This window comes from Falco rusticolus, chromosome 7 (assembly GCF_015220075.1).
Source record: "Falco rusticolus isolate bFalRus1 chromosome 7, bFalRus1.pri, whole genome shotgun sequence".
Classification (NCBI taxonomy): Eukaryota; Metazoa; Chordata; class Aves; order Falconiformes; family Falconidae; genus Falco; species Falco rusticolus.
In genome coordinates, this window is record NC_051193.1 from 72,418,473 (window position 1) to 72,444,608 (window position 26,136).

At 46.0% G+C, this 26,136-nt stretch overlaps 1 protein-coding gene across 5 annotated transcripts in view; it reads left to right on the forward strand.

Annotated features, from left to right (window-relative positions):
- The window catches only part of MAPKBP1 (mitogen-activated protein kinase binding protein 1), a 103,928-nt gene extending 77,839 nt beyond the window's left edge, over positions 1-26,089 (forward strand). For 3 of the 5 annotated variants that reach the window (XM_037394569.1, XM_037394571.1, XM_037394570.1), the window contains 12 exons: positions 1,115-1,240; positions 7,430-7,578; positions 8,281-8,330; positions 8,824-9,060; positions 10,036-10,205; positions 11,807-11,952; positions 12,439-12,609; positions 13,469-13,547; positions 15,089-15,399; positions 16,187-17,248; positions 20,552-20,637; positions 21,654-26,089. In XM_037394569.1, the coding sequence (XP_037250466.1) occupies positions 1,115-1,240; positions 7,430-7,578; positions 8,281-8,330; positions 8,824-9,060; positions 10,036-10,205; positions 11,807-11,952; positions 12,439-12,609; positions 13,469-13,547; positions 15,089-15,399; positions 16,187-17,248; positions 20,552-20,637; positions 21,654-21,947 (2,881 nt within the window). In that variant the 3' untranslated portion in view covers positions 21,948-26,089. The remainder of the gene's footprint in view (positions 1-1,114; positions 1,241-7,429; positions 7,579-8,280; positions 8,331-8,823; positions 9,061-10,035; positions 10,206-11,806; positions 11,953-12,438; positions 12,610-13,468; positions 13,548-15,088; positions 15,400-16,186; positions 17,249-20,551; positions 20,638-21,653) is intronic. The other 2 variants (XM_037394572.1, XM_037394574.1) reach the window with 2 other exon arrangements.
- The last annotated feature ends 47 nt before the right edge of the window (positions 26,090-26,136 follow it).

Genomic DNA, 26,136 nt, shown 5'->3' on the forward strand with positions numbered 1-26,136 from the left:
AATCTCCGCAGACTGCATAAGCGGGATTTTGGTTTTCTTTTTGTGTGATATGGAAATAAAAATCTTTTGAAGTGTCCTCTCATGAGAGGGAAGAAAACTGAGAAGATCAGGCATTCAGGATCCTGGTGCTTTTGGCATTTGCTCCAGGTCAGGGAGACCAAAATTCATAGCCCTTGTTCAAAATGGCAGAGCGTGTTAACTTTCACAGGCTAGCAAGGAAGAGGGGAAAGCCCCTCACTGAAAACTCCGCTGTGAATTGGAGTACCCATGAGTATGGTGGCACTGATGGGTCTTGAAGAACCGGATTAAATCCTCTTTGGGTTCCTAGGTAGGGTGTAGGATTTTATAAGTGATAACAAAAGCACCACCTCTGTGTCAACATTGGCGTAAATATACCCAGCTAGACAGGAAAGATGCATGAGATGGAAAGAATTAGCACTGAGGTTAAAATTCAGAGAAAATACTGGTCACTTTATTTTCTAGTAGCTGAAGGTGAGATACAGTATTCTCTAACATGATAAGGATTTTTAAAAAAATTTTTTAGCCAGATTTCTGAAGAAAATGAGAGCAATGAGATCGCACTGTATGTTTCCCTCTGTCCAATGCTTTTGAATCCATTGACCAAACTCAATCGAATTCCTTAAAAGCTTCCCTGAGAGAGTCCAAGTAAAATACTGGGAGCGCTGGAGAGGCTCCATGGTGGGCGTTAGGAGGGCCTTGCCCCTGGGGGCAGTTGCAGTCAGAGGCTGCAGCTTGGCCACCGCTTGAGGATGCAGAGGGCATCTGTGGGCGCCGCGTGCCCTGCCGACCGCCGTGGGGCTGTTAGAGGGGCTGTTACGGCACTTCCCGCAGCAGCTGGTCAGATAGTCAGATAAAGGTGTAGGATCACAGAGCAGTCTGTGCAAATCTCTCTGCCGTTGCTCTCGCCCACAGTAGGTTTTACCCTTTTGCCATGAGGCTTGTGATGGGATTGAGTTTCTGTGAAGCTGTTCCTGTGTGTGTGTCTCTCCCCACCAACAGACAGAAGGGCTCTTGTTTGCCTCTGCAGTGGGAATTGATAATGTCAATAAACCAAACTGAGACTTGACCCTAGCCTCACCTTTCCCTCTTACAGCTGTATCTTCATCTGGCGTCTCAGCTCGGAGATGACCATCAACATGCGGCAGCGACTGTCTGACATGAAGCAGAGAGGGAAGCAGGCAGAGAAGTCTTCCCCGCACAAGACGGCTGGACTCATGAGGTAAGCAGAGTAGACTGAAAAGAAGTGGCTCGCTTTTTAGGGTTTAATATGGGAAGCTTGGCACTGGGATTTTCGACAAAAGTTTCACTGTCTTCACTGATAGCATCTTCCAAAAGCTCTCTCACTCTTCTGTTGGATTTGCTGTGGGTTTTGGGGTTTTGTGCCCTCCCCCGCCTTCTTTGGATGTAGAAACCTGACTGTGATCTTCCCGACAGACTGACTTAGTGTTGCTTCACTGAGGGCAATGTGTCTGCAATGCCCCTTGTGTCTTAATTTATTTTAATGATGTGGTCAGAAAATTCAATAAGCAGTTTACCTAGCAGTACTGAGACTGGTGCACAGCATCCCAGAAGAGAAGCCTTGCTCCTTCATGAATACAAGTTCTCTGGGTCTTGGCTGAATGCAATTTAAAGGCCGTTTTCTGCAGTGTCGGTACTGAAGTATACCTGTGAGCTGTACGAGTTTGCGATGTTGATTGTCATTCTGAAAGAGTCCTTACAGTTGTGCTGTTTCTTTATTAACTATTTTCCAGAGGCTTTGATAAAGGTCACCTAAAAACAATTAATATAAATAATAAATATAAAAAGAATTTTCATGGGAAAAGTTTGTGGCAGCTAATCATCTTACCATTTTTTGCTGGGTACACAATGTATCTAAAAACAAACTACCGCAGCCTACAAGCTGAATAGATCTAAATTTATCTGCTGACCTTTCTTTAAAAGTGGTGCTTAAACACAGACCATGGCTTTAAACAGAACGAGACTGATAGGGGATTATGGATTATTAGTGTAATGTATTTGGTTTCTCCGTAGTTAGTAAACAGCTAAGACTAAATCAACCATAAGCAATGCAGGAGGGAGTCCTGACCGAGCTGATATGGGATAAAAGTAAGGAGGGAAGGATAAACACGGGGTTTTGGTACTGTGTCCCGCAAGTTTCCTCCAAATGATTACAGATTTGAGTTCTGGATATAAAAGTGCTGAAGTGTTGGAGGATTTACCACATTGGTTGTTGTGGTATTGCAAGGACCTTCCCACTCGCTTGGTAGCAAGTGATGTTGAAACAAGCCTGTCTGCATAGCTCCATTTGAGAACGTCTCGACCTGCTCGTTCTTCCGACAAGTCTTGTCTAATAAGTGCTTTCGGCAACGATGCTGGGAGAACCCAGGAAGCCTTTTTTCTAGCTAAAATTCTGGAGCTGTCAAGCAATGTGCTTTTTATAGCAGACTCTCCATTATTCCAGCAGCTGCAGCCTTACCCTACCGAGGCGCAGCCTGTGACAGATAACCCCAGTCCTCTTCCACATTAGGTGATACTTGTTTCCGTCACAGACGCTTGCTGAAGGGCGGTGTTAGTGCCACGCCAAGCCCAGAACTTTATTAAACTTGTTTGGTAACCTCTTTGCAAGCCTGGAATCTACTTGTTTGGTTAGCTTTGAAAGCTTGTTTTCAGTTTTGATCGGCCACTGTGGTCACTGGAGATCAGCAAAGACATAACTCCTGAGCATTTTGGATTGGGACTGAAGATGGAGGAAGAGCCTTTTGGACCAGCATTACTGAGGTGGGAGAAGGAAAACTAATGAACTTGATTAAGATGGGTTTTCTAGATGCCCTGTACCTGTTCTGGTTGTGTTTTCAAAGTCTGTCTGTGTAGGCTGCGGTGGAGAGTTGGGTTGCACCTTGTTTCAGGACTCACAGTAGTATAAGAAAGCTCCCTGCCTGGTGATATGTCATTTGTTCTGCTAGATTTTCTCTGAAACAGTATTGCTAGGGTTTGGTGCAGAAAGTAACGCATTCTGCTAGTTCCATGTTATGAACTGACAGGATGAATAATCACAGTAATATTGGGGGAGCAAAACTGAGCAGAGGTGGCAGTGGGGAGCTTAAGATTTCCAGTTCACAACGGTGCTGTCCCTATCCGGCTGTGTCTGGCAGGGCAGGGATTGGCCTGGGTGAATAACATCTGGAGCACACAGGAGATGCCTTGCTGGGTCGTACCAGTGCTCCATGAAGCCCAATATTCTGCCTGTGACAGTGGCAATGGGAGATGCTGTTTAGTGAGGCAACTGTGAGCCTTGCTATATGAGCCTTTGGGGTCCGTTTGTTTCATGCACGTTGTTACATCGTGGATGTTAAGAGGTACATCTCTACCTCTGCCTTTTAGTATTTGGTTGTGGACCCATTCTCCACTGAATTTGTATAAATTCTTTTTGAACTTCATAATGTTGTCTGCCTCTGCAACCTCCTTTGGTGGCAGGTTCCTGGAGTTCACTGCGATGGAAAGAAGGACTTTTTTTTTGTCTCTGTTAACAAAACTAGCAGGAGTGTGGTTTGAAAGCTCCTTGCTTCTGAATATTGTGAGCTTTGGTGAACTATTGTTCTGCATCCAGCTGTCTGTAGTCCCCACGGTTTTGTAAACCTTTATCATAACCTTTTCCCCCAACTGAAGAGTCCTAGCTCTGTCCTCGTCCCACCAAAAACTTCCAGGGAGTCTAAAGTTTCTCCTCTGAAGGATTTTGCCGACTCACCTTTATGGGATCATTTTGGAACTCATCTGACCAGTATCACCCATCGTTCTCCATAGTGCCCCTGAGAGCCTTTCAGTTCTGGTTGTGGTAACTGCAGATGTGTGCTTTTCTCCTGTCTGCTGAACATAAGGAGCCTTGACTGTTCGGGGGAACAGAACTTGTACCCAGCTGATACTGCTGGTACGTTTTGATTTTGAGGCATTTATATTTTCAGAGAAAGAACCATGTAAAGGCCTTTTAATGGGGTTTTGATTTTGATCCAAGTATGCATTTGTGGTTTGGAAAAGCTTGTCTCAAATTTTTGGAAGGGAAGTTCTAAACTGATTTTGCTGTGGAATGTTTGCAGGGCTTATACTTGTGTTCTGGCTAAGCATTTACATTTTTGTGTTTTAATTTTAAAAATCACCCTTTCTGTGACTTTCATTGAAACTCTAGTGTAAATAGCAGGAGATAGAAATGTTATCCAAATTAAATTGGCTAAAACTTATATATGTATGCTGAAGAAGTACTGTGTGCTGTCAGATATATTTGGAAAGAAATACTCCTTATCAAATTCTCGGTCAGGCTTTGGTCCAGTCCAGGAAAGCTGTGTGCCTTCCAGGGCTCAGAATGGGCTAGGCTTTTGATGCCAGATCAGAAGTGGTGTCCGAGTCTGTGCTGAACTGCCGCAATTGTAACACCTGGAAAACTCTGAAGTCAGCAACACTGTGATCTTTCTGTGGGGAAAAGCAGGATAACTTTCTTTTTAAAACCCTTAGTCATTTGGGCAGGGCGAGGGGGGCAATTTGCTAGTGATCCCTACCACACAGGATGTTGCAGTTTGACAAATACAGCCCTAGAGCTGAGGGTTTAAGTAGCACAAGATCAGAGTGGGAATGCTCTTTAAATGAATACCTCTTTAAATGGATAGTTGCCATTCTTGTTTGTGTTGTTTTGTTTTAAGAAAAGAAAGAAGAGTTGAATTCAGGGTATGCAAAAGAATAGAGTACCTAATATCAGATGTCTTAATACTAGAACTCCATAAAGATGTGGCACTTTTAAGTCTACATACGTGTCCTGGAGACTTTCTAACTGAAGGTCCTTCCCTGCTGTTGACTGTGTCCTGGCAGACCCTTCAGAAACCGGGAGCTGCAACTGACTCTGCCCGTCTGTACAGAAAAAGATCCAGACGTAGTACTAGGATGGGATAGTCCCTCAGCAAAGGAAGGCGGCAAGAGCGAGGACAGTTAAAATCCTTGCTCTGAGTCACATGTATCATGAGAATTGGACATGTCTGTACATGCTACTCTGGAATAACTGCTCAGAAACGCTTGTTCGGGTATAATGATGCTTTGCTGGGGTTTGGCTGAACCTGCTCTCAGCCCGAAATTGGCAAAACCCAGAAGTCTTACTCCTTCACTTTCAAAACGCTCTCATGTGGTGCTTCTTTGGAAGCAGCTGCTGGGCTTGCAACCTCACCCTACCTTACTCTGACTGCCATCTAAGCATGAACAAGAACTAAGGAAGAGTGTTGAGGAGATGTGTGCAACAGAGTGGCTTAGAAGAAAATCCAGAGCACACAGGGGAAGGCAGGGAACGAAAGGAGAAAGTAGCTAGGTCCAAGCTGAGGGGCTGGCTTGGGCAAGCAAAACACACAAGACCTTGTGAACCTAGGTTTTGTTTTCAGGAGTATCTCGGTTTCAAGTCAGTGGGCCTAAGATTCTTTTGAAAACCCCATTCAGGTATCTCCCTTCAAGTCACAGGACTGAGTTGGAAAAGGATATTCGAGTTGTGAAGAGGAGGATGTGGAAAGGGGGCGTGATATTTTTGCTGCGGTAATGCAAGACAACCTTACGTTTGTTTCAAACACATGTGACTTCATAATTTGTTTGGCACTTCCTGTGAGGTATGAAGGAAGCCCATCCAAATTCCAAAACATGTTTTGCATTCTCTTACTCAGCTCCTTTGAGGATGTCAGAGCATACTTTTTCTCCACTTACTAACTTTGTCAGTCACCGTCTGATGGACAGGGGCCATCTTTCTATTTGTAGCACAAACACATTGGTAGAAGCCAACCTCTCTCCATTTACACCGAAGACAGTACGTGCAGCGTTCAGCAAACATATAGCCTTGCCTTGCTGTATCACCTCATCATAGTGAGGTGTTCAACCAGTTAGATGTTGAAATGTCTATAACAATCCAACCCTTCTTCCTCAATAAGCTCCTCCAGCCACCGTGATGGCTACAAGCAGAAGTATGCTGTCAAAGTTACTGATACGAAGTTAACATTGCCTGCTGTATATAAATGTAGTATACCTCATAGCATGGAACAGGCATCACCTCAAACGTGCTCTGGTGCTTGAACTTTGTTGGGATTCCCCTGCTTAGACACAAGAACCTGAGAATGGCAGTATGGACACCCAAAGAGAGAGCAGAGAAGCTGAAGAGACTGACAAACTCAAATGTCAGAAGTAGATGAGGACAGCCAGCATGGAGCCGTTTCACCGGAGGGCTCGGCAGGCTATAGTCAGTTCCACCCTTCTTTTTTCCAGAACACCTCAAAGCTCATCTGAAAGGGTTGGGTAGTTGTGGCTCAGCCACTCCTGATAAAATGGAAGTTAATGTTCTGCCACTACATGGGAAACCACTGTAACTACTGCTCACCGTGTCTGCATGCTGCCTGCTGTCTGTCAGCTGCAGCAGAAGCTGCTCTGTCGCCAGGCCGCTCTGTACTTGGTGGATGAGCTATTTTCAATTCATGAATAATGCTTGGCACTCAACACCCACCAGTGACACCTATAAATGTCACTAATGATGAGTTTGGCACTCTAGCTCAAGGCCATGGAGTGGGTGCTGCTCGGATTTACTTGTTGGGGATTCTTTATTTGTTCAATTACCGTCCAGAGTGGGTTAGTTGATTTGGTTCTGTTGGCTGAAGGGGTGAGGGGAGGGTGGGGAAGAGCAAGAGGAGGGAAGACAGACAGAGCTTGGTGTTGGTAAGCTCCTCGATTGGTGCTGGGGAATTCTATGCTGGGAGTGCCTCTGAGCTCTGTGTGGGAACACTTGTGTGATAGGCTTTGATTAAAGACCTGCCCCAAGCGTGTTTTACATTATTTCTGGTGCCTGAAGGCTAAAAAGGGCAGCAGGGTGCTCCTAGAGCGCGTGGGCTGCAGCTGCAGGTTCTGCCCGGTGCAGCCCGTGGTACAAACCTGCCTCTTATGTGGTAATTTGCCATATACCCGATTGTTGTCAAACGGGGAGTATCTCTGTGGTGGTTTTGATGTGTAAAACTTTTCCAGAGAGGAAATGCTTAAGGGTGGGGAAAATATTTGCCTCTCAAATACACTCTGCCATCTTGACCTTATCAGTTGGCGGGGTCTGAAATGCAAGGCCAAGTTTCACTCCACTTGAGTTTCTCAGACCCGTTTACTTTTGTTCTGGTTTCTGTCGTCCCCGCACCTGTGCGAGGCCGTTGCTGCGGCAGGCTCCACACGCCTGGGTGCGGGGCTTGGCTTGCCCTGTTTCCGCGGTGGGTTTATGCTGGGGGGAGGGCTGCGGGGGGGAGCTGAGGCAGCCTGCTGAGTGTGGGTGGGGATAAGGTGGAGAACTGTCTGGCGTAAGGATCAAAATGGTGTGCCGTTCTTGAGACAGACCATAATACTCCTTCTGATTCCTACCTCCCAGGCACGAGTCCATCTCTGCCCTGTCCTCTGTGCCTGCACTCTCATCGGACAGTGACAAGGATGGTGAAGATGAAGGGAATGATGAAGATGAGTTACGTGGGCTGCAGTCTTTCCATATTCAGTCCGACTGCAACACTGAGAGAGACTCAGGTACAAATGGGAGAGGGGTATGGGCAGAGATGGAGAAAAATGGCCTGAAAAGTGGGAAGAAGATGAGAGACACTGGCTTAGGGATAGCAAGATATGGGCAGAAAGAGAAGGACCGCAACAGAGACTGATGGATCGACACCAGTGCATAATGTGGAGTTGCCCATTCCTGAGTCTGAAGAGGGGAGCGTTTCAGAGTTCTCTGATCAGAAATTACTGTTAAATTCCCAAGTTTCTTGCTGGTTCCAGCTGGCCAAACAAATTTTGAATTAGTGTCCTGGGCTTGGGTCTACAAGCTATTAGGAATCCACAGAAGCCAAAAGAGATCTCACAGGGGATTCTAGAGATGTCTGACAGAACGTATGGTAGAGATTACCGTTACTAATTTGAGGTACTTTTACCACAGATGCTGCAGTGTATTAGAGCAGGGTTTTTTCTCAAGCCTTTGGTGGGCGACTGCGCTGCAGCAAATGTCCTGCAGTGGGTCAGCTGAGTTAGGGAAAATCTTACATAAAACAGTATGTCTCCATTAAAATTTTGATACAAGCATTAGGTAGTCTATGGGAAAGCATGTGTTGATGGTGGTCTGCTGGTTCAGAAGGTGTAGGAATGCTGCCTTTGAGGAAAGATGAGGTAAGGGGTCTTTAAAAAGCTGGACTGCTGGCCAAGGATGTCAACTAGGTACATATCTTTTTACATTTCCAGACCCAGACCTTACCCTCTCAAGAAGCCTTTCCCATTGGGAAATGAGGAGGGTGAGTTGCTAAACCTTTAAATTGTATTTCTTGTCATAGGGAAACTGGAAAAGAAATTTCTGTGGAGGTTAAAAACTTAATTTGCACTGGTGTGAATGAAGGGTGCGGTGGGAAACTGAGAAGCTTCTCTGTGAAGAGCAACTTGAGGATGGTAAAACGGAACCTAGTTTAAGAGGCAGTTTCACTTGGGATTTTTACATTGGTATCTTTCTATTAGTTGTTGTGCTTTGGCCCCTTCATTTCTGTGGTTCTGAAGCTGATCATATACTTGGATCCGAGTGAGGCATTTAAATGTTCAGTTATGCAAGAAGCAGCAACAAAAGTATCACATTTTCTCAATGCTTTATGGTTAAGGGAGGAATTTTAAGCTGTCTCACAGGCTTTTATAGAGATGAACATAATTGCATTTTTCTGTGGGTCTTGTGTTTTCTCTCCTGTTTTTCCATCAGCAGAACTCAGTCCCTAAGACCTTCTTTCTTTCAATTTCCCTCAGGCTAAAGAGATAGCAGCAATGCAGCACTCAGAGGCACCAGCGAGCAAGATGCCCCGGCAGCGTGGGCGCTGGTCCCAGCCAACCAGCAACATAGAGATGACTGTGAAGTCCATGCTTGACTTGCGTCAGCTGGAGTCTTTCTCTGTTTCCCGTTCCCCGAGTCGAGACTCCCTGTCTCAGAACAGCAATGGGGATGACAGAGAAGAGCAGGCAGATCTTCCTGTGCACATCAACAAAGTAAGGGCAGTACTGTTCTGAGGAGGTGAATCTACTCTTGAGCGCATCTGTCCCGCCTCTATTTATGATTACCTCCATTTATGACTACCTGATGCCGTTCTTAATATCATTAAAGATGGCTCTAATTGCCTTCTGAGAAACTTCTTTAGATAACTCTTCTGCAGTTAGTCCTCCTGCAATGTGTGACGCTGCCATCTTATAGCAGAGCCCAGGTGGAATCAAGGTTTCTTTCTAATGACAGGCAAGACCTTGTGTTTTCTTTTAGCTCATTGATTATTTATGGCAAAACGAAGCTGAGCTCAGATGTGTACGTGATTACCTGTTAGCTCACTCCACTGGGGTGCAGTTTCTTGACTCCAGTAGCGACTGACATGTGGCTCACATGATGCCCTTAGTTGTGGGCTGTGTTAGATGATTAAGTTCTCTTTAATCTTTGTATTGGTGAGTCACAGCAAGTAATGTGCACTCATCCCACAGAAAGCTCATTCTGGTAGCAGTCTGTCCTGGTGCCTAACTGCATTAGAATTTTTCCTTCCTTTATATATATATATGTGTGTGTGTGTATGTATGTAAAATAACTGCATGACTGAAAAGAAGATTGGGCTTGTTGTGTGCAGTAAATTCAGTGTTTCTCAGCTGTGGCTTGCAGACTTCTCTGAATAATGTTTGACCAGTTTAAAAGGTAATGGAAGGACCTGCTGCCACGTGGATTATACTACTGATGTCTGGCCAGACAGGGATAGGGAGCCCAGTACTTTACTGGAGAATTTTCAGGGACTGCAAACGGGAAACTACAGCAGTAGTCTGTCAAATTTAGTGAATAAGGAACAGGAAAGACATAGGAGTGCTGTGTGCTCTGATCTCAGATATCTATTCCTACTCTGTGTTGTAATGCATACTTTCTAGCTCTGCACAGCACTTGCTGACTTCAGGAAAAATGCCGATAATATCTGGTTTTCTCTCTTTTTAAACCAGGTTAGCAGCTCAATACCTCCCCAAGATAACCGGTCTTGTTTGCGACCCCAAGTCATTCGGCTTGTCTCTTGTGAAGACGGGATTTTCTCTCAGGAGCTGGAACCTTCTGAGAGTGAGGAATGTGTAATCTACGCTGAGCAAGATGAAATCCATCCCACAGACCCTAGCAGGTTAAAAATAAGCTCTCTGCTGTGCATGGCTTAGATGTTTCTGGTTTAGTTTGCTTGGAGCTTATGTGGTAACTTGAATGAGTTGATGTACTGTCTGATTGATGGCAGGCATGCTTAGTTGAGAGTTTTGTGCCAGCCTGATGCTAAAGGAATCTGAAGGCACCATTAAAATAACCTTTCCTCTGAGGAAACTGCACATTAGCAGCCTCCTCCAAGCTTTTATTTTTGTGGAATAAACAACTTCGGAGCAGCCTTTTTGCTTTCTCCCTTGTCTGGGTTGAAATAAGCAAGGGAAAAATTGGAAGCTGGAAACCCACCCAACAGTGATGTGTATGTGGCAGTGAAATGTCTGCCCAGGAGAAATGACAGGACGCTATTATTTATGACACTTTCAAACGTAATTGGGCAAGAATTTAACAAATGTAATATGTGATGACCCTTTTGTGGGAAATAGAATGGCTTGCCATGAGATAGATGAAATTGAAAAGAACACTGGAGACAGCGGAGACCTTTTTTTCTTCCTGTGCTGTTTCTTCTGGTTTAGTTTTACCCTCACTTAATTTTCCCATTTCATTCTATGCTCCAGTTCTTTTCCTTCCCTGAATTTTTTTTTCTTCCCTTCCCTTCTTAACTAAGAGCTGTTTAATTTCCTCTGTCTCCTCCTGCTCTGTCACAAAGAGTGGGCTGATAGCTTTAGACAGGCTGTTATGTAAGAGTGCATGCCAAGATTTTGCAGTTGAAGCTACTAGGTTTCTCCCAGTTTCTTTTTATTTACAATTTTAATTTTATTGTGATACATTTGGACAGAGCAGACCCACGTGCTGCTCCATGATGTAAGAAAGGGAGCCCCCCCGGTGATGGTGGATATAGACTGGAGGCATCTCAATGTATACAGAGTTTACATGCTGCCAGGGGTAATGGGCATTCAGTTCTCTTGAGTGACTTCTGCACCCCCACCTTGCATTGGAGCACATCTAAAAGCAAAGTATTTCTTAAAGTGGAAAACTGAAGTCCTCAGGCATCAGGCAAAAGAACGGTGCTGGTGTCATTTGGCAAAATAAAACTCGTGAAATCACAACAGTCATCAGGAGCCCTGTCCTACAATATTGAACTTTTGTAGACATTCTTCAGTAAATTAGTCTTGTTCAAACCCAGAATCTTCTCTGTTTTGCAACACAGAAGTTGCCCAAAGCAGCCGGGCATAAACATGGAAAAAATAGTATATTAGGGCTCAAATCTATGGCAAACTGGAGTTTCTATCATGCAGGTACAAGCCTGGTTTTAGTCCCTTTTTCACGGTGTAGACCTTTACATGTGTTCCTCACCTGTGCTGGAAATCAGGCCAGGGCGGTGCTGTGCTAGTGCCTGAAAATCATGGGAAACCGGCAGTGCCCTGGAAGTCTGACAGTCCCCTTGAGACTTCACTGTCCAAGCTTAATGAAATGCAAAAAATATAGTGCATAATGATGAGAGAAATCAACTTCTTTTTAAAGCCTTACTTTTGTAATCAAAGGTGTTGCTAACACAGGTAAAGACTGTGCTGCTTTACATGTAAAACAAGTATCACTTCTAGTGCTGTATCTTTCCTGTCTCTCTCGTAGTGAGTTCCAGGTAAAAGCATTGCCCCACGGGAAGCTAAGTAGAGGTTATCACGGTAATGGATGCCCAGACAAACACAGTCCTGACAGCGCCTGCTCTGTAGATTACAGCAGCAGTCGTCTGTCCAGCCCAGACCATCCGAACGAAGGTAAGATGCAAAGACGTTATAAATGTATTTGTGTGATGTGGAACAGTGCAGAAACCAGCTGGGCTCGTTGTGTGCCATGTTGATGAGTTGCTCTCCTGATCTCTAGGACCTGATGCTTTTCATGAGCTGAAATGAGGTCACTCTCCTGTTAGTTTTGCTGGTATTGCTGTAAAGATTTGGGCACGTTTTAACAGGCACTTCAGTGAAGCCACTGTCAAGGCAGGAATTGGTTAATGTGTGCTTTCCTTGTGCACCTTTGGCTTTCTTTTCCCTTGCTAGGTAAGGAGGCAGAGTTAGTATTGATAATCCCATGGGCTATGCTGTTTGGGGGATATGGTAGATCAGAGAATTACAGTGAATGCTGACTTTCGCTTTAACTTTCTGGGTCCACTTAGCATCTTTGCTGAATATTTTTTGTAACCTGGCTAATGTTACCATGATTATGCTATTACAGCATTTTTTTTTTACCACCCCGCCCCTCCCCAGATTCTGAAAGCACTGAGCCCCTAAGTGCGGATGGCATCTCGGACCTGGAGGGAGAGGAAGGAGAGGAGGACGTGGGCACTAGCATGCCAGAGGGAGAAATCCCCCAGATACCCGATCAGGAAAACTTCCTCAAGCAGCATTTTGGGACCCTGGGCAGCACGGATGGGAGAGGTATGGCGTTCTGCTTGGTGGGGGGGACGTTGGGAGGTCACTCCAGGTTTGTCCCATGTATAAATCAAACCAGGCTACAAGTTCTGCTAGGCTTTTGTGGAGGGGGGTGTACAAGGGGGCAAAAATGGGGACCCAATGTAGAGAGGCTTGAAGAGCGACGTCTGTTCATCTCCATCGGTCTGTGTAAGTTTGTGCAGGTGAGGCTGGGGTCTGGGTCAGCCAGGGTTAAGTGTTGGCCCTGGAATCCTCTTCTCTTGTGCGGGGACTAGTTTTTCCTGTTGCACGTGAAGGTTTTAGCTGTGTTCATCCCCCACCCCCACCCCCGTAGGTGACATGTGGTGGCCTCTAGTGGTGTATTAAGGCATAGCAAGTGCCACAAAAGAAAAGGCTGAAATGCTGGGTGGAGGGAGAGAATAAGAGGAGACATCAGAGTGGCAAAGGAGCTGGTTAGTCTTTTATCGACCAACTCCAGAACAAAGCGTATCTTTTTAGAATTGATAGTGGTTGCAGGCAGCATTATCTATGTGAGTTGTCTGGTTTTCTTTCCCCCTCCCCGCCTTTGTTTGGTTTGTTTTCTGCTTGATGCCTGTGCCTCACAGTCCTACAGGCAGGATAGGACACAAAGGGAAGCAAAAAAGGAGGAGGCGTACCCTTAGGGAGAGTAGCAGTTTAAGGCAGAGTAACCTAAGTAGGACAGAAAAGGCAAAGGCAGTGAAATTTTTTGATTCTCTGTGGTTTGAACTCAGAAAAATCCCCGTGGATATGGGGGAACATTTGATAGTCTGTGATAAGTAAATGCACGTGTCAGAATGTTTGTTCTGTAACTCCCTTTTTCTCTTCCCTTTGACCAAAATTTTAGGTGGCTCATGTAGGAATCTGGAAAGAACTGAAAACCTCAGCATTTCCTCTCGCTTTCTTTCCCAGTCCCCGGCTCTCAGGTATGACTCTGCTTATTTTCACTGTTTCTGTCTTGTCTCTTTTTACTGGCGTGAGTAGGTGTCGTGCTAGGCCCTGGATCAAAACAGTTGAGCAGACTTCTGCCCTTGGTGTGCCTAGGCACAGCGAAATGTTAGCAGAGCGCCTGGCAGGCTGGCTGCAGACCCTCGTGATTTGCGTATGCCACCCCATGTCACTTCAGCTGTTGTGTTTCTTCCTAAAGCAACACTGTTGTTTTGTTCTTTTTTCTCTCCCAACAATGTGCTTAATTGTTTAATGATTAATGCTTTGATTGATTAAGTTGGAGGAATCGCGAATCACCTAATTTACTTTTCACTGTTTATGCTCTGTTTATTCTTTTGCATTTCATTCAGCTTGGACAATGAAAGTAGGCTTGCCAACTTTCCCTTTGTTTTACAGCCCTTTCTTACTCAGCTTTTTTTCTGAGTCCCATACCTTCACAGGGTGCTCATGCAAAGCCCCATGGAGATACTATTCTTCCAGAAAACCTTTAACCCTAAAGCACCTGATGAAAAGGCCTCTCCAAGCTGTTTCCCTTGTTTAAAAAAAAATCCAAAAAAACCAAACAAAGAAAAAAAAGGAAGAAAAAATGGGGTAAATACTTGCATCAATTTAGGTTCATAAATTTTTAAAACGGAGAGACTCCTGTATTTCTCTAAAATGACAACCTGAAATCTCAGCTCAAATTAATTTTCATTGTACAGGACTGAGCAGATTTGAGTGCATCTTCTATGGTTCACCAGCTGTGTCTAAATACCATGTTAGGGAAATTTTTTTGTCATCGCTGTATTCAGCTGCTGTCAGGAGTGCCTCTTAGTCTGTTTCTCATTGGGGCTGTATGTTTGGGAGGAAAGCCAGTGGTTAGCTATTGTGTAAGCTTCTAGAGAGAGAGCTACAGTGGTGAGGGAAGGAATTCACTGGTGATCTAAAGATATGTAACAAGAAAGGTAGTGTTAGGTTATGAAAACCTCTGGGCTTTTAACGTGTTCAGCTTTTCAAGTATGCCAGACTGAAAGTTGCCTGCTTTCCGAAGGAAGCCCACTGTGCTTGTCTGAAGTAGAGAGAGAGAGGCAATTAGGCTTTCCTCTTGAAGGTACTGATCCCCTTTCCTAGTTCATAATGTTAGGAAAGTATAATCACTTTCTCTTAGGGTGTCTTAGAATTGAAAAGATTTCATTGTTAGTCAGATGAGCTGAGAGAAGAGACCCGACCTGACTTTGCCCAGTCTTCCCTCTGCCTGGAATTTTTCCTTCTCTTTTGCCTTCACCTTTTGCAGCGTGCTCCCTGGAAACAGTGACCCAATGCTATTTGTGGTCGTGCAGCCTAAGGTTAAATGCCTGAAGACCAGTGCTTCCAGGGATGCATAGAATGAAGCGGTAACAGTCTAGGGCATTTTTGATGTTAGAAGAATCCAGATAGGGAAGGGCTCTCTATCCCAGAGAAACTGGCTCAATGCCTATGCCTGTTTTTGCAGGGCAACATACTTTTTTTTTAACCGGGATTTCTTTATCGTGTTGTCTAGACGATTGTCACTCTCTTCATCAAATCTAATACTGGATTCAAAGCCCATTGAGCCACCGACACAGACCAATCAGTTTACACCAGACCTGTTGAAAAATGGCAGCAACCATCCTGGTGATGCATTGGAGAGCAGCCAGCTCCTGGAGAGTGTAAATTCAAATCGGGCGGTCTATATCCAGAAAAGGCGCAGATCAGCTTTGGAGGCCAGCAGAACTGGTATGGCTCCTGGACGGGTTACCGCATCCTTTGCAGAAGGCCCTGTGAATGCCGTGATGAGAAAGGCCCAGTCAGTTCATGACCTCGTTCATGAGGGTAAGGACACAGGTTGGAATGAATAGTGTAAACCTGAGAATGAAATGGGGAGATTTGAGCTTGAATAGACTTTAAATTAAGCTTATGTCTTTCTGTGTTCTGAGCTATGTGCTTTGCATATCTTCTAACTCTTAGCCTGTCAAGGGAAGACATTTTTAATTTGTAATGCAAATGTTGATCTCCTAATTATCAGTCTCTGATATTTGTCTGGCAGCTGTGGGAGGAGCAATGCCTAGGGTGACACGAACTATTTGCAAAGAAATTCTCTCTTGCTGTGGGTGGTTGCTCCAGGCCAAGACAGAAGCTCCCCAGGGTGGGGAGGAAAGAGGGATGGAGGATGCAACAGGGAGCTGACTGTATCCATGCCCTCTGTGTGAAAGAACTCCATTTTTGCAGCAATCAACTCATGAATGATCAATAAGCACTCAGTTTGTTTCTTAAAAAAATAAACCTAATCACTGCAACATCATATGTAAGTTTTTGCCTGCTTCCTCTTCCTCCGGCCTCTCAGTTAACAGTCACGGTGGTCCGAGGTCCTCTGGCCATACACTTTAAGAGCAAGTCTCTCTTGTCAGGTAAGCAGCAGTGTGCGAGCAGGGCGAGGGATGGGCTAAAAACGAAGCCTGTGAGGCTTGGTGACACTCACCTGAAGTAGTGGTTCTGTGCAGCTCTCCCAGGGGCTGAGCTGAGGCACAACAGGCCAGAGCAGCTCTGTTACTTGCCGGTTTTGGAATTCACTGCAGGCTCTTGTCTATTTTTGGTATGTTTGTCTGTTTAATTTTCACAGATAAGGGTCCTGGAGTGATACCCTCTGCCAAGCAGCGTCCTCAGACTCTTTTGGTGGTTGAGAAGGATCCCAGACCTAACAATTGCAGGGTGTTATCAGCCAGTATGTTGAAGATGGATGGATCTGGTGCTCTGCTGGCCAAAGATGTCAGGGCTGCAAAACCAAAGTCCTACATGAACCCCACAACCAGCTTCCGGGCTAAGATGTCAAGGAGCATATCTGTAGGGGAAAATCTGTACCTTGGTTACTCCACCGAAATGCTGACTGACGGGAGGACTAGCCCTCCAGTGGCAGAGAAGACACAGTTTAGTTCCACAGCAGATGCTGAGAAGATTAAGCTACCAGTGAAAGAAAATGTTCCAGTGAAGCCAGCGCTTCAGCCAGTTGTAAACTGCTCATCTCCCAAGTCCTTCCACAGCAAGTTGGCATCATCAAACCGAGCACATCTGATTCTTGACATTCCCAAGCCATTGCCTGATAGACCCACGCTGGCCTCCTTCTCACCCACTACCAAAACAAAAGCCCTACTTGAGCCACAGTCTCCGCAGTCACCTGCTGGGGCCTGTAGAAAGAAACCCTCTTTTCCTGAGGTCCGAGCCTCCAAGCAGGAAAATCAAACTGCTGGGTCTCTGGTTCCTGGTAGAGAGATCCCAACAGGACTTGCTAAGGAGAGCCCAGCGGAGAGTTCAGTCTCAAGGACAGGTTGCCAGGATGAGCAGGGGGTCACTAATGCAAAGCTGAGGGAGCTGCCAGAGGGCCAGCACCTAAGGTCTCCCGAGGGCACGCTGCCCAGGTGCAGGGAGAGGACCGCCGGCATCGCCTGTGTGCTAGACAGCCAGCCCGGACTGTGCCCACTAGACCCCGTCAGGCCGAGGTCTCCTTCATCTATAGCTGCCTCGGCACAGGTCTCAGGTGTGCATGGATACCCATCTCTTCTCTTCCCCCTTCTGTCTCCTGTCTTTGTGAACCGCCTCACGATCCCATCACATTTCTTTACGTCCAGCTTCTGGCCTGTCTCGTCCTGTCTGCACCTGTCTCGTTCCATAAGCCATCCCCTCAATGGTGAGACACTTTTTCAACCTGACATCTTTTTCTCAGTCTTTTAATTTCCATGTTCTCTGGGTCTCGTGTCTGAAGGTCCTTTTTAGCTGAGTGTTTTGTAGACTTCAGCAATCTCATGTGCGCGGTCACACGTTACCCATATGGGCTCAAACCCCGTTCTGGCCAATGCTAAAGCTGATGCGCTGGGATCCCGGCGAGCATGTCGGTCACGTCCCCTGTGCCCGCCTCGGAGCGTGTCTGACCAGCAGAGGAAGGTGCAGGCCAACACGTGCTCGCTGAACCTAACAAGCACAGATAATAGTGAAGTTACGCCAGGCAGCTCCGGCTTTATTTTGTGAATGTGCAAGCGTGCAGGGTCCAGAGGGTTTGCATACAATTTTCTCATGTGAGATAAGGCTTGACCAAGGTGAGTTCCTTGCCGTAGCCACCCATGAGAGCGAGAAAGTCTCTGTGCTGCTGTCGCTCTGCTTTGAGCACATTTGCAAACTGCTGTGCAGTGTATGTGCAGGCCTTTGGGTTGAAGCATAAAGAACATGGATTAATATTTGAATTATCTCTAGTTTGTAGAAAAAGGTACGAGGTGGGAAACTGTTCTACCTGCTGAAAACAGCTCTTGGGTCTTTTACAGGCCCTGGTTTAGGGTAGTTCCCCTGAATGGAAACTACTGGGTAACTTCAAACTGAAGCAAAAATCCTGCTCTCCGAGGCAGGAAGACCTCCAGTGGCAGGGAAGACAGTGTTTATTTCCACAGCATGTGCTGTAGGACTAAAACCTCCAGAGAGGTTTTTCTTTTGCGTCACAAGCTGAAAGGAAATACGCCTTCCTGAAACAGCCGGCCAAGACGTGCAGTAGGAAGCTGGATGTTCACCACCACACCGATACCTCGTACCTTCAGGGGCCTATGCAGTGCATGGTGTTTATCCCTTTTACTCTGTTGTTGTATCTGAGAAGGGGTGCCTCTGCACTCCTCTGATTGACTACTTTCTGTGGTGGCAAGCTGCTCCACCATGCATTGCAGTGGTTAAGTGCAATATTTCTGCACCACTGCAGAAGGATAATCCGGTTTTGATGCACTGTTATTTTTCTTTTTGCATTTCTAGAAGGATGAAATGTCCTAATGAAGCACTCTTATGTAAAACAGGAAACGTGGTGGTTTGTCTGAGGGACCTGCTGTTCTTACACCATAGGGTAGAACAGTGAGCATTTCTAAAACTTTCAGACCCTCCCCTCCGGAGTGAGGTTTCCTCCAGCAGCAGATGCAGCCGGGAGCTGTGGAATCACACTCTACAGCAGAGGAGTAACAGCCCAGTTGTCTGTACTGGTTAGGCTGAGTTTTCTCTTCTACGCTTGGGAATCAAGCTATGTATCACACGGGTTTTGGTCAGTTGCTAGGAGTTTATGTTTGCAGAATTAGCACAGACAGTGCAGAGAAAACAGGTTTTTTTGCAGCAGTGATTTTTTTTTTAATTTTATTTTTTTCTAAGCAGCTTCCAATACATAGCATACCCTGACAGAATATTTAGCAGCATCCTGTAGTGAGTTAGAATGATTTAGCACAGTGGATCCCCCATTTTAATTTTTTGTTCTCAGCAGACAGCTGTCAGCCTTCAGCTTCTTTCAGACCATGTTTCCCAAATTTTTAGTGGTACATGCTGGAAAAGCTGTTTAGATCCAAGTTGGCTATAGCTGTGACCAATTTACTGTGGCTTCTGTGGATCACGGTGTGGCAGTTGATTAGAACTCTAGGGTTGACAGAGACCTGTTCTGCTTCTGCCTCGCTCTGTGACTGGGTTTCCAATTAATTTTTCTGTCCTTCCATTTTCCTGCCTGCATAACAGCTGCTATAAGTAGCTGCTGGACAAAGAGAATTGTCTTTGTTAAAGCATTTTGACATCTACAGTTAAAATGCTGTAGAAGTGCTTCATACTGTTGCTGTGTTTAATGTTCTCTGCTGGTTTCTGAAGAGCTCTGCTCTGCACACCTGAGAGGTGGAAAATGCCTGTTACTCAAGCATTTATGTTATGTTCATGACCTTTCTCCAGACTGGCAGCTCACAGAGCTGGAGACCAGCGTAAAAAGCATGATCAGAGGAGAAATCCAGAAACAATCATGAGAAGAAACAGCTGGGTTTAAAACAAAAAAAAAAAAAAGGGGGGGGGGGGGGAGGGGGCAGGGGGCAGCAAGAAAAAAGAAGGGGATGGGTGGAAAAAAAACCCCAACCAAGAATCTTGGGCTGCAGTGAAGCCTACTGTGCTCAAACTCTACAAGGCTGGGTGATTTGGGAACAAAAAATGCAGATGGAAGGATTTGTTCGTGCCCCTTTGTTCTTCTAGATGTGTTTGTCTATGTATAAATGTTTTTCTAGCTGTATTTGTTTACACATCATCTAGATGTATTCATGAAATTAGTTAAGGTCCCCTCCAGCCTGTCAAAGATGATGCTCTTAGAATTGCAGAAATAATAGTGCTAATATGACCAAGTTTTGGTTTTAGGTAACAAAAGGAAGTCCAATGGCCTTTGCAAATTGAAGATAACTGCAGATTTTGTGTCTGTCTATGTCTTTGTTCATGGTCTATGTTTAACTCATGAAAGCGTGGATTTTATTAAAACATTGCAGGGCTTCAACTCTGATGCTTTGGAGATAATACCTGGTGGGGGCAGGCAGGAGATGGTGTGCTTCCTTTTGTTTTTCATTGTCAAGTTACGGTGTGTCAGCGGTGCATATCCTGGGGAACTCAAAAATGCGATTCTGTTGTGATTGAGGTGGTTTGTCAACACTCTTCTGGACCTCAGTCCTCACTAGAGAACACTGTAATAATTCAGTGTAATCCTTCATCCTCAGTGCCTGGTTGCACGCTGTGCAGAAGGATACAGGAGGAGGAGTGTGTAGATTTCTGGCAAGGTGGAGGCTAAATTAGAGGCTGTTCGGATTAGTCCCTTTTACCACTTCATTCAAACTTGACTTTTAATTGTAATTGAGAATGGCATGGGTAATCTGACCGTAACAAAAATCTGCGATCTGAGAAAAAACATTGCTGACTTTGGAGAGGCTAAAGACTGGGAAAACAGGAATGTTCGAAACAAGCAGCATCTCTGGGTAGTAAGAAAGAAAGCTTATGCAGAACTTGCCTCTTTAATGATTGGCTCAAACCAGTCTTAAAAATTGAATAAGGAATAAGAAGAGTGTACATGTGGTGTTTGAAATACGTATTTTAAAAACTGTTTTCTTACTCAACTGTGAGGTCGTGGATGTTGGAGTGTGTCTGTGCCTTAGTCTGGGTTTTTGTTTTTTCTCCCCTTCAGAATCGTGCATCAGCGTAGAGCAGTGTGAGCACGTGGTGTCCGAGCTCCAGGACAGCATGCGCAAAGCTATTCACCTTTACCGCATGGTGAGTGACCTCAGACACGGGCTCTCTTACAGCAGGTTGGCTTTACAGCCCGCGAGCATCGAATGTGTGTGCCTGCTGCCTCAAGGCGTTCTCTTGGTGGGCTGTTCAGTGACACGAGCTGCCTGGTTATCCACTCGACTGCACCCTAAGCTCGTACCGGGGAGGCAGAAACTCCTGATTTCCAGCTTTTAGATTTTCCCAGTGGCTTACTTTGGTACTCTGAACATATCAATTTAACTTGTCAGTCTGTTTAGCCCATGTGTAAACTGAAGACATCAGTACTTTCTTTTTCAAAGGGGTATTAGGGAATTAGTTGTTATTTATACAGTGCTTCAGAGATAGGAAATATTAGAGGAGCTTTAAGTTTTATTATCCCCGTCTGTTCTCTGTCTTTGATGCCTGAGAAAAGGATTAACAAATGTGAGATACCATGGGAATCCAGCTGTGAGAGGGAACGTGCAGCCACTCGCCTGTCCCTCTCGCTGCCAGAGCAGAGTTACGTGCAGAGCAATGTAACAGCTCTTCATCTCTTTGCTTAGCCTCGGTCTGTCGAGCCTCCCATAACGAGCCAGAACCTTCGTCAGGGAGCTTCTGCCATGTGGTCCTCTGCACCTCTGGCCCTAGCGCTTGCATTAGCGCTCTGACCTTGCTGGGTTCCTGTGACCTGCAGCTGGCAGGCAGGACGAAAAGGAGACTGTGGCCTTGTGCTGCAGCTGGGAGACATCGCACCTCCTTAGGCCCCCTTACAAGGGGAGCACTGCCTGAAAATGTGCTTCCCATCTCTGTCCTCTTGGAGCAATGCTGCTGGATTTTGCGTGACTAGCAGTGTTGGAGGCATGCCCTGCTGTATGACTAAATTGCAGTCTCGAATGTTGAAGAGAAGGACATTTGAGTGGTCTGCAGATCTTTGTGGCTTCACTTCCCTAAAGGGCTGAAACTGCTTACTTGGTGCTCCACCTAAACCCCAGTGCATTCTTTTCTTACACCCCCCACCCCCCCCCCCCCTGTATTTTCAGGTACTAAATGATACAGAGTCTTCTGCTGACAAAGACAAAATAGCAGGCCTCCTGACAGAAACCTTCTCCTCAATGAAGAAAGAATTGGACTCCCTGAAGGATGAGGAAGAGCTTCCAAAGCTTAAGGAGGCACTGGCAAAGCCACAAGATGCCGCCAGCCCACTGAATGAGGGATGTGGTGCCAAGCTACCGAGCCCCAAGAGTCTGGGAGATGAGCAGACACTAGCTTTGCTGGAACAGTACTCAAAGCTATTGCTGCAAGCTGTGGAGCGACGCATGGACAAAAAACTCTAAGGGGGGAGGCTTTCCGGTGTTTGTGAATACACAGAAATAATCCCAGGAGGAGGACCACAGAGAGAGCTTCAAGCCGATGCTGTCATCACAGTGCTCTGGGGCTGGTGGGGAGACCTTTACAAATTGATTTCAACTGACTTGCTCGAATTCTTAGCAGTGTGCTGGCCACAGTTTTAGTATTTTTTCCCCGATGATCTTCAACTTCCTGTCTCTAGACAAAGCCTTGAAAAGAGGAGTTTGGAGAAATTGCCTTGAAATTTCTTCATAGCCAGGAGGTCAGGATGTTTGGTACCTAAAATCTGGTTTATTCAAGAAATTCTGAACTGCTGACTAAAAACAGAGTCCAAGTGAAGCCAATCCCTTCTCCCCAAGGCTTCATGAGAATCAAGAAGCAGACTTTTAATGGGTTTATTTATTAATTTATTTTTCTGACTGTTGCTCTATGTCACGTTTGTGACTGTTATCTTTGTCCTTTAACGAAAACTGTCAATCCCTTTGCCATATCCCAGCGAGAAACAATCTTTGTATTATAAACCCCCAACAGGGAGACAGGCTGGAGTGTCTGTGCAATTAATGAACTGTTTTCTGCTTAAATCTTGTCTTGCCGTTCTTTCTTTTCCTGCCTTAGTTTTGTCACCTGGAGTAATCCTGCTGTTGTCATGACAACCCTGTCTGCTTTTCTCTTGTCTCAAGACAGTCCCCACACCAGTCTATCTGCATTTGCTGCCAGGGAAGGCTCTGCAACCCTTGGACCATGCTTTGGAAATTACTTAATGAATTCAATAGTGGTGTTTTTATCTGGAATTTGATGTTATATTGATACTTTAGACTGGGGTTTCTGCAGACATTTTAAAAATGGGGTTTAGATGCAAAACATCAAAGTTTGTTTCCGCCACCTTTCATGACTAGGAATTGGATTTTGACTTCGATGTTATCGTGACTGGGAAATTCAGGGTGATGATTTATTTGTTGAGAAGCGACATGGAAAAGCTGGTTTCCAGCTCTTACAGCATAACTCTGGATTGGAGAGTTCTTCAGTGCAATAGCTCATCCCTGTCATTTGTTCACTTCGCTGTGATAGGAAAATGTCGTCTTCCTCCTTTTCCAGGAAATCAGAATATTTACATCCCAAGAAAGCTGGGATCCTCCTACCTTATGTAAAGCTATTTCAGCTGCCTGCAGAAAATGGTTTCCCAAGAACTTTGAACAAGATACTTTGGGATGTGGTTACCACCATTTCCCCTGCCCCCAGCCTCTTGGCTTTTCATGAATTTCTGGTCTGAGAAACAGGAGATCTTCCCTTCTTGCATTTGTGTGTTCCAATACTCTCCTCACCCCGCGGAGCTTCTTTAAGCGCCTGCTAACTTGTGTTTGTCGTGGGTTAACGCTGTCCAGCGATGGTTTTTTTTGGTTAATGATAAGCTAAAGGAAAAAAATTTCAAACCGATGAAATTCTTCAGCACCTTCCCCTTTACTCCCCCTCCCTTCCACAACAGGGACAGATCCCACAAAAATGCTTTATTTCTTCCTCCATCGCCAGTCAGTCTTGTATTTAATTTAAGGCAGAGCAATGTAATCCCAGTTTATAAAACTAATGCAAGCAACAAGCTTTTGGTGGGAGAAGGCAGCCCGGCTGCATCACTTGGCACCACAGGTTACAGGCATGAAGCAGTCTTCTTTCATTTTGCTGTCCAGGCTGTCATCTCTCTGAAACCCTGTGGCGCTTGGAAATGCGGTCCACTGGCGTCTCTGTCTTTCTGTGACGGGAGAGCTGCAGTGCAGCCTTTTTTTCTACAGGGCTGGCCAGACTGGTGTAGGATGACCTGTTTCTTCCGAATAACTCCAGGGTTGAATAATCTACAGTTCTCGCTCTCCCCCGGCAGGTTTGCTGGGTGATCGCTGCTGCCGCCGAGTGCTTCTGGAGAGCTGGCAGCATGGGGAGCACTTTGAGAGCTTTCCGGCTGCTTCTGCCTGTAATTTAAATTTGCCTAATCACGTTTCAGGTGTCCTTGCTAACCCTTCCTTCCGTGGGCTTGTACTGAAACTTCAAAACCATTATTTCCTGGTCCTGTCTCAGCGTTGCACGGTGCAGAGTCAGCCGGTGTGCGAGGTCCCGTGGGCAGCTTCTCTTGCACAGAGAGGTTTTGCAAGGGCAGGCGCGTTGAAAACTGGAGGGCAAATTTCTGGCAGGTTCCTTGAGTGAAAAGGTGTGCTGGAGGTGCTGCGAGTGGAATGTGTGATGGCAGTCATGTTGGGTCTGTGATGGAGCTAGCGTGTGTCAAGCTAGCTTTTGAGGTGATTAGTTCCTCCACTTTCAGACTGTGAACATACGTCCTAGTGCGTGGGAGATTTCTTGCTGTACTGGGGCCACAAGACACTCAGGTAAAATAGCAGTCCCTTCAACCCAGGTATCTTTTGGTACCGGTGATAACGGGTTGAGGGTCCTTTACACTACTTCCCTGTGCAATCTTACTCCATTTTGTTATTTAAACTGAGATAGTGACAAAAAGGGTCAGAGGCCATACAGAAGAGCCAGTGGCGAGAGTGGAATTCCCATTAAGGTAAAGAGCAACAACTGCTGGTGTGGTGGTATGAAACAAAGCTCTTTGGAAATGAGTCGCATGAAGCAAATCTGATTTTTAGACTGATCCAAGCGGGCTTTGCTTCCTGGAATGGATTTTGTGTGGGGTCACAGCTGTGTATGGGAAACCAGAGGTTAAATCTGATCAGGATGATGGTAAGAGAAGTGTTGGGCAAGTAGATCAGCTGGAAGATGGTTGCGTAGTTTAAAATAGACTAGTATGTGTAGGACATGTGTGAAACCAGAGTAGCGGTAGAGATGGCCTTGGCCTGAGAAACGCCGTTTGGCCAATGCCTGTGAAAAATACAGTGCAGAAAGGCTTGGGGAAAGTAGCGTTAGGCCTGAGGTGGTGATCTCTAATTGTGGAAGGAATTGGAACGTATTTGTGTTTAAACAGGGTCTGTTGGGCCTCTTGTTTCTTTGCTTGTTGTCCTCTGAGAGTGTGTTTTTTTCTGAAATGGCGAAGTTGTGTGCCGTTTGGCTGAGGCCTGGCTGTGGGGGGTGAGTAGCAGAGGCCCAGGGGAAGAGGTGCTGGTGCCACAGGTTTGCCGCTGAGGAGGCAGTGTTGCTCTTTGTTGTTTGAGACTGTTCCAGCTCGATTCCCTGCTAACTTCCTATTGCTGGCAGTAGGAAGTGTTCCTAGAAATCCCCATTTGCAGAGGATGGGGGATGTAGCTGCGTGGGTTCCAGTGCCACAGGGGTGGGGGTCCCTGGGCAGCAGCTGGTGGGTGAAGGGGCCTGAGCCCCTTGCTGCGCCGCTGGCATGAGGCCAGGCTCTGTGCTTCGCAGAATGCCTGGAAGCATCATATGGGCCTACATACATACCGCTCCCGCCACCCTGGCCTTCCTGGTGGAAATGAGAGTAGCTGTTGGCTTTGATTTGTTGCTGCTGTTGGTTTGTTACTGTCCTGTAAATAGCGTTGCTTTCCAAGTGGGGACCCCCGGGTCTGCCGCCCCCCCACCCCCACGTTCTTGTGCCCCCCGGGGCAGTGCAGTGGGCAGAGCGGCCGGCGCACCCCATGCCCCCGGACGGCTGGCGGCTCTGCCCATGGGGGCTCTCTCGTCCCCTCTCAGGTTGTCCTCCCCTTCCCGAGGGAGCCCCCCCAGCCCCCGGGCTGGCAGGCCGCGCCGAGGAGTCGGGGATGCTTCTTTCCGGGAGCAGAAACGTACAAACTTGGGGCTTTTTAGAAGAAAGAATATGTATATAATTATATATAAGGGAAAAAAACAAACGCAGAAATACAGGTATTTAAGCACCCTCGGTAAACTCGTGCGTGCGGATGGAGCCCCCCTGCCGCGCTTCCATGTAAAACAACAAAAAATTTAAAAAAAAATACTCTTCTGCTTTATTTATAAATGTGCGGGTTTATACTTTTGGCTTTAGGTTAATAATCCTTTAAAATATCTCTCTCTTTTTATTCTTATTATTTGGAAAGAAATAATTAAGATCGTTCGTTGGGGTTTTTTTGCACTGTGAGGCTCCCCCGGAGCTGTTTTTAACTCTGTATCCATTTGTACTCCCGTGTCTTAAACCGTTTCAATAAACATGTGACCGTTGGGTCCCGAGCCGCGCCAGTCGTTGCCGGGGGGCGGGCCGGGCGCTCATGG